We start from the raw sequence: 15,473 nt of genomic DNA, 5'->3' as shown, positions 1-15,473 counted from the left end.
CGATTTCTTCCCACGTCGTATAATCCATGCCATTGCTGGTGGGTGATTCTGTAACGGCGTTCTTCGTTTGTAGAAAGAGAGTCGGACCGAAATGCAGCGTGGTGGTTACTCATGTCTTTAATGAAAAAAAGTGACGATACATGAAATAACTATAATAAATACAAAAAAACAACAAACGGAACGTGAAACCTAATACAGCCTATCTGGTGAACACTACACAGAGACAGGAACAATCACCCACGAAATACAAAGCGAAACTCAGGCTACCTAAATACGGTTCCCAATCAGAGGCAACGAGAAGCACCTGACTCTGATCGAGAACCGCCTCAGGCAGCCAAGCCTACACTCGACACACCCCTAATCAACCACAATCCCAATGCCTACAAACCCCAATACGAATTACAACAACATAAACCCCTGTCACACCCTGGCCTGACCAAATACATAACGAAAACACAAAACACTAAGACCAAGGCGTGACAGTTGAAGGAGAGGCGGACCAAAACGCAGCGTGGTTATTTTGATACATCTTTAATAAAGATGACAATAGAACAATATACAAGAAAAGTGAAAAACAGCCCTATCTGGTGTAACAAACAAAGACAGGAACAATCACCCACAAAAACCCAACACAAAACAGGCTACCTAAATATGGCTCCCAATCAGAGACAATGACTAACACCTGCCTCTGATTGAGAACCATATCAGGCCCAAACACAGAAACAGACAAACAAGACATCCAACATAGAATGCCCACTCAGATCACACCCTGACCAAACAAAACATAGAACATACAAAGCAAACTATGGTCAGGGTGTGACATTGAGACTGTATTAACATTACTCACCTATTTTTCTGCATTGTGCGACAGATGTGGTGGAGCAGGGGATAGAGCGCTGTCGGGAGTGGTTTGAGGTCAAGTGGCAGGACTGCATGGATGCCATCAAAGCCCCAGTCATCAACCACATCCTGTGTGTGTCCATGAGATTCCACTTCCTCTGTGACATCATGAGAGGTAGGGGTTCAACTTCATTGGTAGCCCAGATGTTTAGTCAAGTGGGGTGATATATTTTTCTGATTAGAATGATGTTTGCTTGGTTGCTTTTCCTGTCAGTCATGAAGCCCTGGTGCAGGGAGGATATCCCAGTGGAAGGGAACTTTGGGCAAACTTTCGACAAGCTCAACTTCTCCATTGACGCACTGTCCAGAGAATTCAGCACTAACGTGGTGCTGCAGGTACAGCCCAACTCTTCTGTCTGCTCTCACTAAAACCAAGGCAGTTAAGTAATGAAAGAAATACAAGACTGTAGTTTACACATAATTAGGTCATTTGGAGGTTTTCTCTACTCAAAATACATGTATTATGCCCTTCTCTTTTGAAGATGCACTTTGCACAATACTTTAATTGGATGTTATTTACAGTTCCTGAGCTTCCACCTTTCCCTCTCGTGTGTGTGTGTGTGTGTGTGTGTGTGTGTGTGTGTGCGAGAGAGTGTGTAGGAGGAGGAGCAGCAGTCTGTGTTTGGTGTGTCAGCCCTACGGGAGGATTTCACAGAGAGTCTGAGTAAAGCCTTCGAGGAGACCAAGGTCATTATGGACCAGTTTCTGGGCCTCATCCAGCTCCTCCTCTCCTGCACCTTCATCACCATCTTCACCTCGTGAGCCTACTCAACCACACAGCAACTCAGTTAGATATGATGGAATAACATGTGTATTTATGCTATCTAATGTAGGGGTGTGTTAGATGTTCTGCTTTTTGAGAAGCTGGCTATTTTAGTTCTCCAAAGTGGCAGTGTCCTTTTCTTTTGTCAGTGATTGGCCAGAGTCCATACATCCAGTTTCCCAGGTCTGAATCAGTCAAGGTTGAAAGCCAGCCTACTGCAGACCTCGAGGACTAAAGTCATGCACCCCTGCATTGGACTCACTGCAGTACCATGATGAAGTTTATTTTTATAAAGTGTTTATACAGTTTCTAATGTAATCAACGCATGTGTGTCTCTCTTCGCTCTCTGCCTTCCCGTGAAGAGCGTTTGGCTATGCAAGGCAGTATACACAAGACGTTCGCTTTGACAACATCTACATCACCACCTACTTCAGACAGATTGATGCCAGGAGAAAGAGAGCAGTAAGCAAACAAAAGATAACGTATATATTTGGTCAGTGAAGCTAAAATGTTTAATTTGGCTCTATTCTCCAGCATTTTGGATTTGAGATCAAATGTCACATTTTATTTGAGGATATTTTAATACATATCTGTTTTACTGTTTAGAAATGAATGCACTTTATGCATTTAGCTCCCCCATTTAAAGGTGTCACATGTCCCATATTCCTAGCACGCAATGACTACATAAAGCTTCTGACTCTCTACAAACTTGTTGGATGCATTTGCAGTTTGTTTTGTTATGCCCAATAGAAAGTAATTGTAAATAATGTATTATTTTTGGAGTCACTTTTACGTATAGTTTCTGAACAATTTTACATTAATGTGGATGCTACCATGATTATGGGTAATCATGAATGAATTGTGCGTAAGTTGCACAAAGATCATGCCCCCCAAAACATGCTAACCCCTATCATTACCGATAACAGGGAGGCGAGCGTTTGTGTGGGGTGGGTGATATTTGTATGTCTAACTTTCTCACTCATCATTACTCACGATTCATTCATGAGTATCCGTAATCATGGTGGCATAATGTAGAAGTGTTCAGAAACATTCTTATTTACCATAAAAGTGACTCCAAAATTACAGAATACATTATTTACCATTAATTTCTATTGGGCACTACATAATCTGAAACAACCTAAATAAACCAAATGCATCTAACAAGTTTGCAGTCACAAGCTTGATGTATTCTTTGCACGGAAAATGGGACCAAATAGTACATTTTTGACAAAATTGAATACACTATAAGTGAATTTTTCCAAATACTTATCTTCAAATGGGGGGACTAAATACATAAAATGCTTTCATTTCTAAACAGCAAAACGAGTGTATGATAATACCCTCAAATCAATGGTGACATTCTGTACGGTCGCCTCATGCAAAACATTTGATCTCAAATCCAAAATGCTGGAGTATAGAGCCAAATGAATTGTTTTAGCTTCACTGTCCAAATAAATACGTAGGGGAGGGTATAACGTCTGGAAGCTGATATGTACATTTGACATTTCAGGACAAACGTTATCTGTTACCTTTGAAGAAAGCTGAGCGGGGCCTTTTCATCAACCCTCGCAGCCTGTCCATACATCCCAGTGAGCTTAAACTAGTGGTGCGTTGCTTATCTCTCCTGGGTGTATCTCAATCCAATCATTTTCTCCAATGACTTGTTCATTACTATCTTTCCACTCCTTGCTGACTTTAGGGTTGTATAGACTGAAGAACAATCTTGTTATTGATCAACATACTTGTCCAAGTCTTTTTACAATCACAAAAGGGAGTTAAAATCTAATCCCAGATCTGTGTCATTGGGCCACAGATGGCGAGCCTGCTGCAGGTAGTCTCTCTGGCTGTGTTTGTCTGTGTGCTACTGGCTGTCGACATGGTCCTCCACCACATCTTTGACATCATCCGCAGACACACTTTCACAAAGTTCTCCCTCACCAGTGAGTCTCACACACACTTTCTCCTGTACCGTATCATTATCACAGTGTGATTGTGTTAACTCATGCCACTGTGTTCCACAGGTAGCCACCACATAGACATCAACGTGGGAGGACAGTCCATGATGGCCAAGCTCCTGAGGAAGACCATCGGGGCCTTCAACACCTCCTCTAACCTGGATATGCAGTCTAGTAACCAGCGTAGGTGGCCTCTCTGCTTTTATCTCACTGCTCAATGTGCCAAAGACTGATGTGCCAGATGTGTGTGTTGTGGCTAGTTAGTGTTGACCTGTCCCTGTCTTACTGGCTACAACACTAATCTGCTCTGGTCTAGTGGTGTACAGCCTTGTCTTGGCTAGATAGTTTAGACAGTGTTGTCAAGAGGCATAGAACACACATATACTCTAGCATCACATGTCTGTCCATATGCAGGATGACAACTAAGAGTTATCCATGCACAATAAAATGGGCATTCTCATAGTATGTGCTAATAATCAGGATTAAGTGAGACCACAGATTAGTCAAAACGTGGCAACATTTACAAGATCAACAACAATCCCCCTTTTTCTTTTTATTCTCTCTCAGACTGTCTGCCCCAGCCGAGGGCTCTCACCAAAGAGGACTACCTGTGGAGTTTCGTGCCCCTCTTGATGATGGCGCTGATGTGCTGCCTGCAGGTGTACAGCAACCGCCTGCGCAGAGTCATCGCTGCCTTCTACTTCCCCAAGGTGAGGCCACACACGCCCACTCTCAACCACACCTACCATCCTCTTGGTTGAACGAAACCTCTGCATACTGTAACTCGGATGTATGACACAATGTATAACGTATTTGCCTGCACGTTAGGCTTGCCTGTATGTAATCTGTAGTATTTGTGTTAATTATAGTTCTCACATTAACACCTTGTCCCAGTCATACATGTAGATCTTAAATCCTCTAAAGGGGATCTCTGCTCTTAAATCATCTGAAGGTAACCTCTGCTCTTAGATCCTCTAAAGGTATTATCAGCAAATCTGATAATTGAACGTTCTCTTGTTAAGAGCCTACACTACAGTGTACGTGCCACAAGGTGCTGATTGATTGCTCTGATTTGATATACCCACTTGGAGGGTTTCTCTGAAATTTCAACTGTCTTTCAATGGGTCGAAAGAAAGGTGTGTGTGTATATATACGTAACCATTTCAACGATTTTACAGTTCATATAAGGAAATCCGTCAATGGAAATAAATAAATTACACCCTAATCTATGGATTTCACATGACTGGGCAAGGGCACAGATGTGGGTGGGCCTGGGAGGGCATAGCCGGGCATAGCCAATCAGAATGAGTTTTTCTCCACAAAAGGGCTTTACTTACAGACAGAAATACTCATCAGCACCCCCACAGACAATCCTGCAAGTGAAGGAGCTGGATGTGGATGTCCTGGGCTGGCGTGGTTACATGTGGTATGCGGTTGTGAGACCGGTTGGACGTTCTGCCAAATTATTTAAAACGACATTGGAGATGGCTTATGGTAGAGAAATAAACATTCAATTTTCTGGCAACAGCTCTGGGGGACATTCCTGCAGTCACCATTTCAATGGTACACTCCCTCAAAACCTGAGACATCTGAGGCATTGTGTTATGACAAAACTGCACATTTGTAAAGCTGCCTTTTATTGTCCCCAGCACAAGGTGCACATGTGTAATGACCATGCTGTTTAATCAGCTTCTTGATATGCCACACATTTCAGGTGGATGGCTTATCTTGGCAAAGGAGAAATGCTTACTAACAGGGATGTAATCTAATTTGTGCTGAATTTAAGAGAAATTGCCTTTTTGTGTGTGTGGAAAATTTCAGGGAACTTTTATTTCAGCTCATGAAACATGGGATCAACACTTTACATATTGCATTTATATTTTTGCTCAGTATAGTAATTAAAATGAAGAGGGAAATAAACTAGATTTATAAGGTCATAATATAATGTATGCAATGTATCACGACATCCACTGTGATCAAAACATCAGTAGTAGCTACATTTAAACTCTGGGATCCTCTACACAACATGCACATAGACATGTTGGCATTGGGTCCAGCCTATGTAACGTTTTAAATAGGCAGGCTAACATTTATTATTCCCCCTTTTTTTATCCCTGGTGGAATTGGCACAGGGAAGGTTTGAACAAACAGTAGGGTCCTGTTGGTCGACCTCCAAATAAACAAAGAATACAATGTCCCACAAAGTAGAAGCGCTCCTTATACTGTTCGTTTTTGTCACAAAGGGTGGATTTCCCCGGAGTTCTTATAGATGTGTTACTGATATCTCCCCGGAAATTGGAGCAGCTACTGGGTCGACTGCTGAGTATAAATGGAAATAAAGCAAATCATTGTTCAGAAGAAAGCTTAGCCTTCATTTACATCATTCACTATTTGTGTGAAATTCAACATATAAGCTGAGCTACCTCGTTAAGGCCAGTTGTGCACATTGTTTTTTAAATATTTTTATTTCCCTTAATTGTTCCAAATGAAGCAATGGGTTTAATGAAATGAACACAAATGAAGTCCAGGAACCTCTAGGCTTATAAGATGCACGTTCTTCATAAACGTGCACATATGCATATAGGAACGTGACTAAAAGAAGAAACCTAGCCTAATCCAGACGTAATAGATATAACTGTTCATGCAAACTTGTGCACCATTGCTGGTTGAGGTATATTTAAACAATAAGGCACAAGGGGGTGCGGTATATGGCCAATATACCATATATGTTCTTAGGCAAGACGCATCGCGGAGTGCCTGGACACAACACTTAGCCATGGTATATTGGCAATATATCACAAACCCCAGAGGTGCCTTATTGCTATTATAAACAGGTTACCAATGTAATTGGAGCAGTAAAAATAAACGTTTTGTCATACCTGTGGTATACGGGTTTGTCAGCCAATCAGCATTCAGTGCTCGAGCCACCCAGTTTATAATTCAATAGGCTTTAGCACAATGTGTACACAGAGTGAATGTGGCCCTTTTCCCACAATCCTGTAAGAAATGCACTGGCTCGTGTGTGTCGAGTAAAGCAGTGCTTACCTGAGAGCAGCTTATTGTAATAGCCTTAGACACTACGTATTCTGCTCATACTGAAGCCCTACCTACAGTACTGCACAGAGGGGCGAAAAAGGCGTGTATACTGTATGCAGAGAAACTAAGAATTAGCGGGAGTAAGAGATTAACGGAGGGAAAGTGGGATACAGAAATTTTTCATGCTGGCATTTCCACAACAGGGAGAGCATTTCAAAGGCATTTTGAGCACTTAAAATTATGGCCCGGGTTGAAAATGCATGTTTGAAATCTGGCCCTTGAGGTCCAATACACTTCTGGTTTTCATTCTTCTCTAATATGGGACTGGTTTAGACCTGGGACACCAGATGAGGTGAGTGCAATGATAGATCAAGTAGGAAGAAAAACCAGAAGTGTTTTGCCATTCCAGGATCATAATTGAATAGCTGCCTGGGTTTACTTAAGGGTTGAAAATGCCAGTGTGAAAGCACCTATAGAGAAACTACAGCGAGGGGAGAGACTGGCGTAGTAGATCGAGTGAAGGATTGCCCTCTGTGTGTTTCACTTAGCACTAAATCAGCTGAAGTGTCATTACTGTTATTAGTCCTCCCCTTATGCTCTCTGAAGGGGATTAGTTTCACAAATCAAGCAAAATTAAGCTGCTGCACGTAAAGCATTTGGGAGAGACGTGCAACATGGTGAAAGTGTGCAGCCCACAGACTAATCCAACTGGCCTCAGGTGTTCAGCGCTCCAGAAGCATCCTCATAGTGGACAGTATTGAGTGTTCATACAGCAGTGGTGAAGTCTAGAACCCATGTTCAGGGTGATTCAAATATCTCATTCAACAGAAAAAAAAGGTATTATCTTTTCATGTCTATATCTTACCTGTCTGTGGCCCTACTGTTCTACACAGTATATTAGCTCATTGTCATTTATCTGACTGCCCCATTTCTCTGTCTGTCCACCCTCTGCTGTGGCTGCCTGTCTGTTAGCGGGAGAAGAGGCGCGCTCTGTTCCTTTATAACCTGCAGATCCAGAGGCGCATCTCATACACCAAAAGGCAACGGACACGACTCATGCAGCTAGGAACAGGAGAGAAAACAGTGCGTACTGTGTGTGTTTAACTACTCTCTCATTAAACAGAGTTTAAACATCTTTATTTTCCTAAAGGTCTTTGAACCCTTCTATTTCCTGATTTAGTTGATGGGATGGTTCTTGGATGACCTCTGAGAACTCATGACAGAATGACAGTGCCTTTAATTTTGAAGTCAAATGGGCTCACTCTTTTCCAGGAATGATGTCCAAGACGAATCTAAACAAACACAGACAAACTCTTTGGGATGCAGCCTCCCTCCCACTCTCCTTCCTGGGCCCTTCTCTCTCCATCCGGTCTTACATGCTGTTGTATTATCCTCTTCTGTCTTCACTAATGCTTTTCATTCCATGCGACACCCAATAATCTAATTAGGGCAAATATGTTCCTTTCATTGAATTGTACTGTTATTTAACACTGCCCCTTCTACCTCCTGTACTCTCCCCATCCCACTCTCTCTGTTCCTCCCACTTTTCTGCTGTCTCTCTCCCCTTCACCTCCACTCTCTCCCGCTCAGGTGTTGTCTGGTGTGTTGTCTAGACTGGAGAGGCTGGGCTGCAGGCTGCGGTGGTGCTGTGTGTGTGGGGAGAGGCAGAGGGGTGATCGGGCTGTGGAGTGCACAGTCCCAGGCTGCCAGGCGGCCTACTGTCCCCAGTGCTGGAGGGACCTGGGCAGGATCTGTTACGCCTGTGTCCCCACTAGTACCTGGGATCCAATAGAAAGCTGTTCAGACACAGACATGTACTATGTCCATTAGGGAGACCACCTAAATCACATGCAGACACCGTAAAGATATTTAGCATATTAGCCCATTACAGGTTTTGGTCCTCAATCTTCTTCAATAACAATAAAAGCAAACTTGCCAAATGAACAGTTGTTCATCACACACTGTTAAATGTTTATCTTGGTTAATTTCTTTCAAGTATTGTTCTGAAGGAAATTGTTTCATTCCTTGAATCCCTGTCCAAAGTTCTATTCCCTATGACTAATTAATAGTTAAATCGACTAGACATGTATAACAATAGCATTTGCTTCTCCAAAGGTTTTATTTATTTAGCAATGCTGACAATTGACAACTGGAGATCCAGCTAATTATTTGGGATGTTCAGACAATAGGATGACATATTGTCAGATTAAATAGCCTATGTCTATGCCTATGTGTAAGGTAAACGTTTGCATAATTTAGTCACACTTAATTATCTTAAATGCAGGATTTTATAAATCTATTTTTTTATTTGCTATATAATAAATGTTGTGTAAGGTTTGTTAGAAGGCCGTCTAGAATGTGAAGCGCAGAAAGATTCAGGCAGTAAAGAGTTAAAGCACAAGAGAAAATCCCGCCCTGTACCGGGGTTGAAATGCGATTACACCATCGCTGTAAACACGCACTCAGTCTTTTGCCCGAATGTCTTGCATGTGCGAAACTGTCTGCCTTTCAGGAATTAAGATATTTTGGATAGCACTTTGGGAATTTAACAAGATCACAGTGGCTCATCTCCGCTACGGAAGGGACATATGTTGTAGTAGCTCTGAGTGTGAAGGTAACGGTACTGGAAATATGACCCTGCGATAACTGTGGCCAGAGGCTACGGACAGCGGGCCGGTCTTGTTTAGAGGTTTGTTACAGGACTTTATGGTGTGGGCTAATGGCGCAGGTAAATGAAGCCTCTTGAAATAAAGTTACACGTTTGATTGACTGGCCCATGCAACACTTCTGCTCTGCGCGTGCTTTTGTGGATGCCTATCATGGACTTTCGCTTGACATTTGCCATTGTAGGCAAATTGAGGTAGCCATATAGTTGCCTCCGACAGAACCTGTTGCCTTTCTCCGTTTCTGAATGCCTTGTTTTACATCCTTTAGGTGGATTAATTGATGGACACGAGCCAATGTCACTGCGCAACAATGTTTCTGTCTGGAGCTCTGGTAACATTGGTGCTACTCGAGACTGTTACATTTCGCGGTACTCAATCAAATACGTTACTTAGTAGCCGTTTAGGATTACTGGACGATAACGATTTGCAGGAATTTCTGCTGGCGGAAAGTCATTTGAACTCAAATAAAACAGAGATTGAGACGCCACAAGAGAAGTTGTCTCCTTTGAACGCAACAACAGTATCGTCTCACTCCTCACTTACAAGTAGGTATTTCTAGTAACCCTAGTTTAGCCCAGGCAACTTCAAAGGAACTGTCATTAAAATGTAATTTCAGTCATTGCCTGGGCACTCGCAAATGCATCCAAAATTACCTTTCATTTTAGGCCTATCCTACAGTCAATTAAACCTCTCTCGATACTGGAGCCTAGCATGTAACACTCTGCCAATTACAATTAATATTTATCTGATACCTTTACTTTCTAAACACTTATAATAACATGTTACTAGTGAATTTGGGTGTAAGCCCAACCAGGACTTGGACCCTGGCTCAGTGACTGTCAAACCCAACACCTAGTGAAGAGATTCAGACCTTTTCGCTTAACTTTTAAATTGTTGGCTTGACAGTCGCAGGGCACATGTTCAAGTACCGTTGGGGCACATTCTGTAAAATGATGTTGGAGGTGGCTTATGGTAGAGAAATAAACATTAAATTCTCTGGCAACAGCTCTGGTGGGCATTCCTGCAGTCAGCATGCCAATTGCACACTCCCTCAACTTGAGACATCTGTGGCATTGTGTGACAAAACTGCACATTTTAAAGGGACCTTTTATTGTCCCCAGCACAAGGTGTACCTGTGTAATGATCATGCTGTTTTAATCAGCTTCTTGATATCTTGGCAAAGGAGAAATGCTCACTACAAGGATGTTAACAAACATGCGCACAACATTTGAGATGTTTTTTGTGTGTATGGAAAATGTCTGCAATCTTTTATTTCATCTCATGAAAACATGTTGCATTTATATTTTTGTTCAGTGTACATAGGTAGGATATTGTAAAATGAGCATTGGGAGGTGGTCTGCTGCTTTTTAGTCCTCGAGACACCTGCCAGCCAGCCAGTCATCTATAACAAGCCTAATACAGGCTCTGGACAACAGCTGTACTAGGAACGGACAGGGGACACAGAGCCTCTTGTACTGAAGTTAATGCAGCTGTCTGTTTTATGTGTGTGTGAAGAAAGGAGTCAGAAGATATGCCGGCTGAGAAAGGGAGAGCATGAGCTATTATAAGCACATCCGGCATCACTGATTGGTTTGTGCTATTATCTTGAATTGTACATGTTTAGATTGTGATGCAGAGTTGTTTTCCTGGCATATTGAAACCATTTAATGAAAATTGTAGATTTCCTGCATTTCCTACCCTAAGCCTGTATACCACATTAGTTTGTCCTTACTATTAAGGGATATCCATCTGAGATGTGGCTAACCTGATCTTATAATTAGCATTGCCCCATGAGGAAGGGGTTCACTGACTACTAGGGCTGTATATAGGTTGCCATTAGCTGAGAATTGAGATTTTAGGGTCAATACTAGCACTAACAAAATAGTTTCTCCATCCGCTGATGTTATAGTATCAAAGCTATTTATTCATCTGAATATAGCCCCTCAAGGGACATAAGACAATATTTTCCTATGAATCCCATCTCTCCCTGTCCCCAGGTCCATTGCACCACCATGGTAGTAGACACGGCAAGCCACTGGAGAGGACCAGGCCATTTGTGGTAGTGGACGGACACAAGAGAAGTCTGAGTGAGGCCTTGCAGGTGAGACTACAGAAATCAAGAGAATGTATGTGTAAGAGTATCGTTCTACACAGGGCCATTCACATACATACTATTACTCTGGTCCTACTTCCATTACCTGCTTTCTATTTCCATGCTTACATGTTACCATTCTTCATTCAGTGATCCCAGAGCACTTATAACGTGGCCTTTATGTTTTTAGATAGTGTCAGAGGTTAATAACCATTCTATTTTTACAGGTCCCATAGGAATTCTAATTTTAAAATGCAGTTTTATATCTCAGACTAACATCAAACCCACACCTGGTTATTCCAATTGTGAGGCTCACATTTATTTCTATTCGAAGGTCGTCAGTGTTATGATGTTCTCCTCTCTGGGTGGAGTGAGTGATATGGGGGAATTCTACAGGGTATGATTTCAGACCTCCTGTCAGCTGCACAGGAAGTGTCCGTCCTCTTAAAGTGCCCCAGTCCCCCCCACCTTCTTCAGATCATAGGTTTTATTCTGGAAGCTCCCTGTGAAGTATGTCAAGGCACCTACTTCCTTCCTCTGTTATATTAGCACAAAAAAGGAAGCCAGACAGCAGACCCCCCACCCTCCTCCTTTCCACATACACATAGAGGAAAGTAGAGAATAAGAGCATGACAGGGCTACATTTTTGCACATCACTTTTTAAGCCAGCTACTGGATTGGAATGTTAACTTTCAAAAGGTTGAATCCCATTGGCAAAGCAGTCTCCATCAGGCACCCAGATGTTTGTTTACTGGTTTCAAAACCAACCAGGGCACTGCACTGTCATACAAATAACAGTTGAGTGGGCCTCATTGGCTAAGACTCAGTGGAGAGTCACTCCTAATTCCTACATTATTGTGTGGTTTGTCCTCTGAATCACTGCAGTCATTGATGAATGAGTAGCCGTTTTTCACTTGTCATGAGGTTACTGCACCCACAGCCTACTGCTCATACTGACGAACATAACACCAGTGACTCACATACTCACTCAAAGTACACGCAATGTGTAACCATGGTAACCGGGACCTGTTTTTAGATTGTTTGTCAGAAATGAGAGGAAAGGTGGGGGATGGTGCCATATGGGAGGGGTGTGACTATGTGTCTGTGATTCAAACTTTGTCCGTCCACCCTCATCAACACCCACCCATCCCCTGAACAATGTAATTCCTGTAACGTTCCATTTCCCCGTCCAGGGTATTCACGTGATAAAGATCAGTCCAACCCGAGCCAAGTGTGACCTTAGAAGTTAGAGCCACCACTTGTGCTCTAAATAACACCAATTAAAAGTATTTAAATTCACCACTCGAAACTGAGTGCAATTAATCACCATGATAAAAAATTGTATTTTTTATTTTACCTTTATTTAACCAGGCAAGTCAGTTAAGAACAAATTCTTATTTTCAATGACGGCCTAGGAACAGTGGGTTAACTGCCTGTTCAGGGGCAGAACGACAGATTTGTACCTTGTCAGCTCGGGGATTTGAACTTGCAACCTTCCAGTTATTAGCCCAACACTCTAACCACTATGCTACCCTGCAACTTCATCACATCAAAAGTAGATCTTTATTTGTCTAACAAAGCAAGATTAGCTATAGATAAGATGATCGTAAATGTTCTCTCGAGGCAAAAAGATCTGAGTGTATATTCTTCGCATAACACTACAATGCTATAAATACAGATTATTATTTTAGTTAGTTCAAAAAGAACTACGAGTTTCTTTTGATGAAATGCATGTAGCTCCCAGCCCCATTAGGATCAGATTGATTATACAGTGGGGAGAACAAGTATTTGATACACTGCCGATATTTCAGGTATTCCTACTTACAAAGCATGTAGTGGTCTGTAATTTTGATCATAGGTACACTTCAACTGTGAGAGACGGAATCTAAAACTAAAATCCAGAAAATCACATTGTATGATTTATAAGTAATTAATTTGCATTTTATTGCATGACATAAGTATTTGATCACCTACTAACCAGTAAGAATTCCGTCTCACACAGACCTGTTAGTTTTTCTTTAAGAAGCCCTCCTGTTCTCCACTCATTACCTGTATTAACTGCACCTGTTTGAACTCGTTACCTGTATAAAAGACACCTGTCCACACACTCAATCAAACAGACTCCAACCTCTCCACAATGGCCAAGAACAGAAAGCTGTGTAAGGACATCAGGGATACAATTGTAGACCTGCACAAGGCTGGGATGGGCTACAGGACAATAGGCAAGCAGCTTGGTAAGAAGGCAACAACTGTTATTATTAGAAAATGGAAGAAGTTCAAGATGACGGTCAATCACCCTCGGTCTGGGGCTCCATGCAAGATCTTACCTCGTGGGGCATCAATGATCATGAGGAAGGTGAGGGATCAGCCCAGAACTACACGGCAGGACCTGGTCAATGACCTGAAGATAGCTGGGACCACAGTCTCAAAGAAAACCATTAGTAACACACTACGCCGTCATGGATTAAAATCCTGCAGCGCACGCAAGGTCCCCCTGCTCAAGCCAGCGCATGTCCAGGCCCGTCTGAAGTTTGCCAATGACCATCTGGATGATCCAGAGGAGGAATGGGAGAAGGTCATGTGGTCTGATGAGACAAAAATAGAGCTTTTTGGTCTAAACTCCACTCGCCGTGTTTGGAGGAAGAAGAAGAAGGATGAGTACAACCCCAAGAACACCATCCCAACCGTGAAGCATAGAGGTGGAAACATCATTCTTTGGGGATGCTTTTCTGCAAAGGGGACAGGACATCTGCACCGTATTGAGGGGAGGATGGATGGGGCCATGTAATGCGAGATCTTGGCCAACAACCTCCTTCCCTCAGTAAGAGCATTGAAGATGGGTCATGGCTGGGTCTTCCAGCATGACAATGACCTGAAACACACAGCCAGGGTAACAAAGGAGTGGCTCCGTAAGAAGCATCTCAAGGTCCTGGAGTGGCCTAGCCAGTCTCCAGACCTGAACCCAATAGAAAATCTTTGGAGGGAGCTGAAAGTCCGTATTGTCCAGCGACAGCCCCGAAACCTGGAGGCTCTGGAGAAGGTCTGTATGGAGGAGTGGGCCAAAATCCCTGCTGCAGTGTGTGCAAACCTGGTCAAGAACTACAGGAAACGTATGATCTCTGTAATTGCAAACAAAGGTTTCTGTACCAAATATTAAGTTCTGCTTTTCTGATGTATCAAATACTTATGTCATGCAATAAAATGCAAATTAATTACTTAAAAATCATACAATGTGATTTTCTGGATTTTTGTTTTAGAGTCCGTCTCTCACAGTTGAAGTGTACAGTTGAAGTGTACTATGATAAAAATTACAGACCTCTACATGCTTTGTAAGTAGGAAACACTGCCGATTTTGCAGGTTATCAAACACTTGTTCTCCCCACTGTATGTGTGAGATATTAAAGAAGAAAACATGCCAGTCACCACAGTGTTAGTTTCATTTCTTATGGTGGAGCAGGCGACTTGTGTCCTCTTGGGAGAGGCACTTGACTTGGCCTGAATAGCTTTTGTCAACGTCGAACCATGACTAGATCTACTTTGTCAGACAAACGTTCAGACAGTTGCCACATTGATGTTGGAAATAAATGTTTTAAGAAGAAAATACAGACATGTATGACATGTTATCAGTTTGCAGGTAATGCTTTTTTGTTGAGTTGTTCTGCTGCTCAGTGCTCAACTCTCTGGTGCCTGCTATTATTAGCCTCCACACCAACTTGGTTATGAATGGACTTGTGACACCACACACACACAGAGCTCTGTGTAAGGCGTGCAGCAGGGGCTTCACCTTAATACAGCTTAAGAAGGGGATCTCAGCTAATTCAGAGCCTGATCGCTCTGTGTTGACAGTCAGCATTTCTGCCACCCCAACCCTTTATCCTACCATTAAGACGGCCGAGTGCGTGAGGGGGTGCATTATTGTCTTACACCCAAGCATGGTAAGACTGATTCTTTACGTGAGGGGAAGAGGGGGGCTCTTATCTACTTAAGATAGTGTCTGTAGGGAAAGTGTGGTGGATTGAGCTGGTTAAAGAATGGTCTTGAGTTAATCTACAAGACACTGC

At 42.5% G+C, this 15,473-nt stretch overlaps 2 protein-coding genes across 5 annotated transcripts in view; both read left to right on the top strand.

Annotated features, from left to right (window-relative positions):
• Window positions 1-758: 758 nt before the first annotated feature.
• Window positions 759-8,589, top strand: dcst1 (DC-STAMP domain containing 1). Of its 2 annotated transcripts, XM_031803054.1 has the most exons (10): window positions 759-1,015; window positions 1,115-1,236; window positions 1,501-1,658; window positions 2,026-2,125; window positions 3,174-3,269; window positions 3,477-3,603; window positions 3,685-3,801; window positions 4,186-4,328; window positions 7,627-7,737; window positions 8,245-8,589. In XM_031803054.1, the coding sequence occupies exons 1-10, from the start codon at window positions 934-936 to the stop codon at window positions 8,482-8,484; spliced, it is 1,296 nt and encodes a 431-aa protein (XP_031658914.1). In that variant the 5' UTR covers window positions 759-933; the 3' UTR covers window positions 8,485-8,589. The 2 variants fall into 2 exon arrangements, with proteins under 2 accessions (XP_031658914.1, XP_031658918.1); XM_031803058.1 differs by lacking the exon at window positions 7,627-7,737.
• A 504-nt stretch (window positions 8,590-9,093) lies between these two features.
• adam15 (ADAM metallopeptidase domain 15) overlaps window positions 9,094-15,473 on the top strand; it is a 31,791-nt gene continuing 25,411 nt past the window's right edge. For all 3 annotated transcript variants that reach the window (XM_020506198.2, XM_020506180.2, XM_031788558.1), the window contains exons 1-2: window positions 9,094-9,865; window positions 11,318-11,421. In XM_020506198.2, coding sequence (XP_020361787.2) covers window positions 9,601-9,865; window positions 11,318-11,421 — 369 coding nt within the window. In that variant the 5' untranslated portion in view covers window positions 9,094-9,600. The remainder of the gene's footprint in view (window positions 9,866-11,317; window positions 11,422-15,473) is intronic.

This window comes from Oncorhynchus kisutch, linkage group LG2 (genome assembly GCF_002021735.2).
Source record: "Oncorhynchus kisutch isolate 150728-3 linkage group LG2, Okis_V2, whole genome shotgun sequence".
Lineage (NCBI taxonomy): Eukaryota > Metazoa > Chordata > Actinopteri > Salmoniformes > Salmonidae > Oncorhynchus > Oncorhynchus kisutch.
This window is presented reverse-complemented; position numbering and strand designations above follow the sequence as displayed.

Coding starts and splice junctions, on each gene's coding strand:
- dcst1 (XM_031803054.1), top strand. CDS start 934: ATGGATGCCATCAAAGCCCCAGTCATCAACCACATCCTGTGTGTGTCC. Junction 1,659..2,025: donor TTCATCACCATCTTCACCTC/GTGAGCCTACTC, acceptor CTTCCCGTGAAG/AGCGTTTGGCTATGCAAGGC. Junction 3,802..4,185: donor TATGCAGTCTAGTAACCAGC/GTAGGTGGCCTC, acceptor ATTCTCTCTCAG/ACTGTCTGCCCCAGCCGAGG.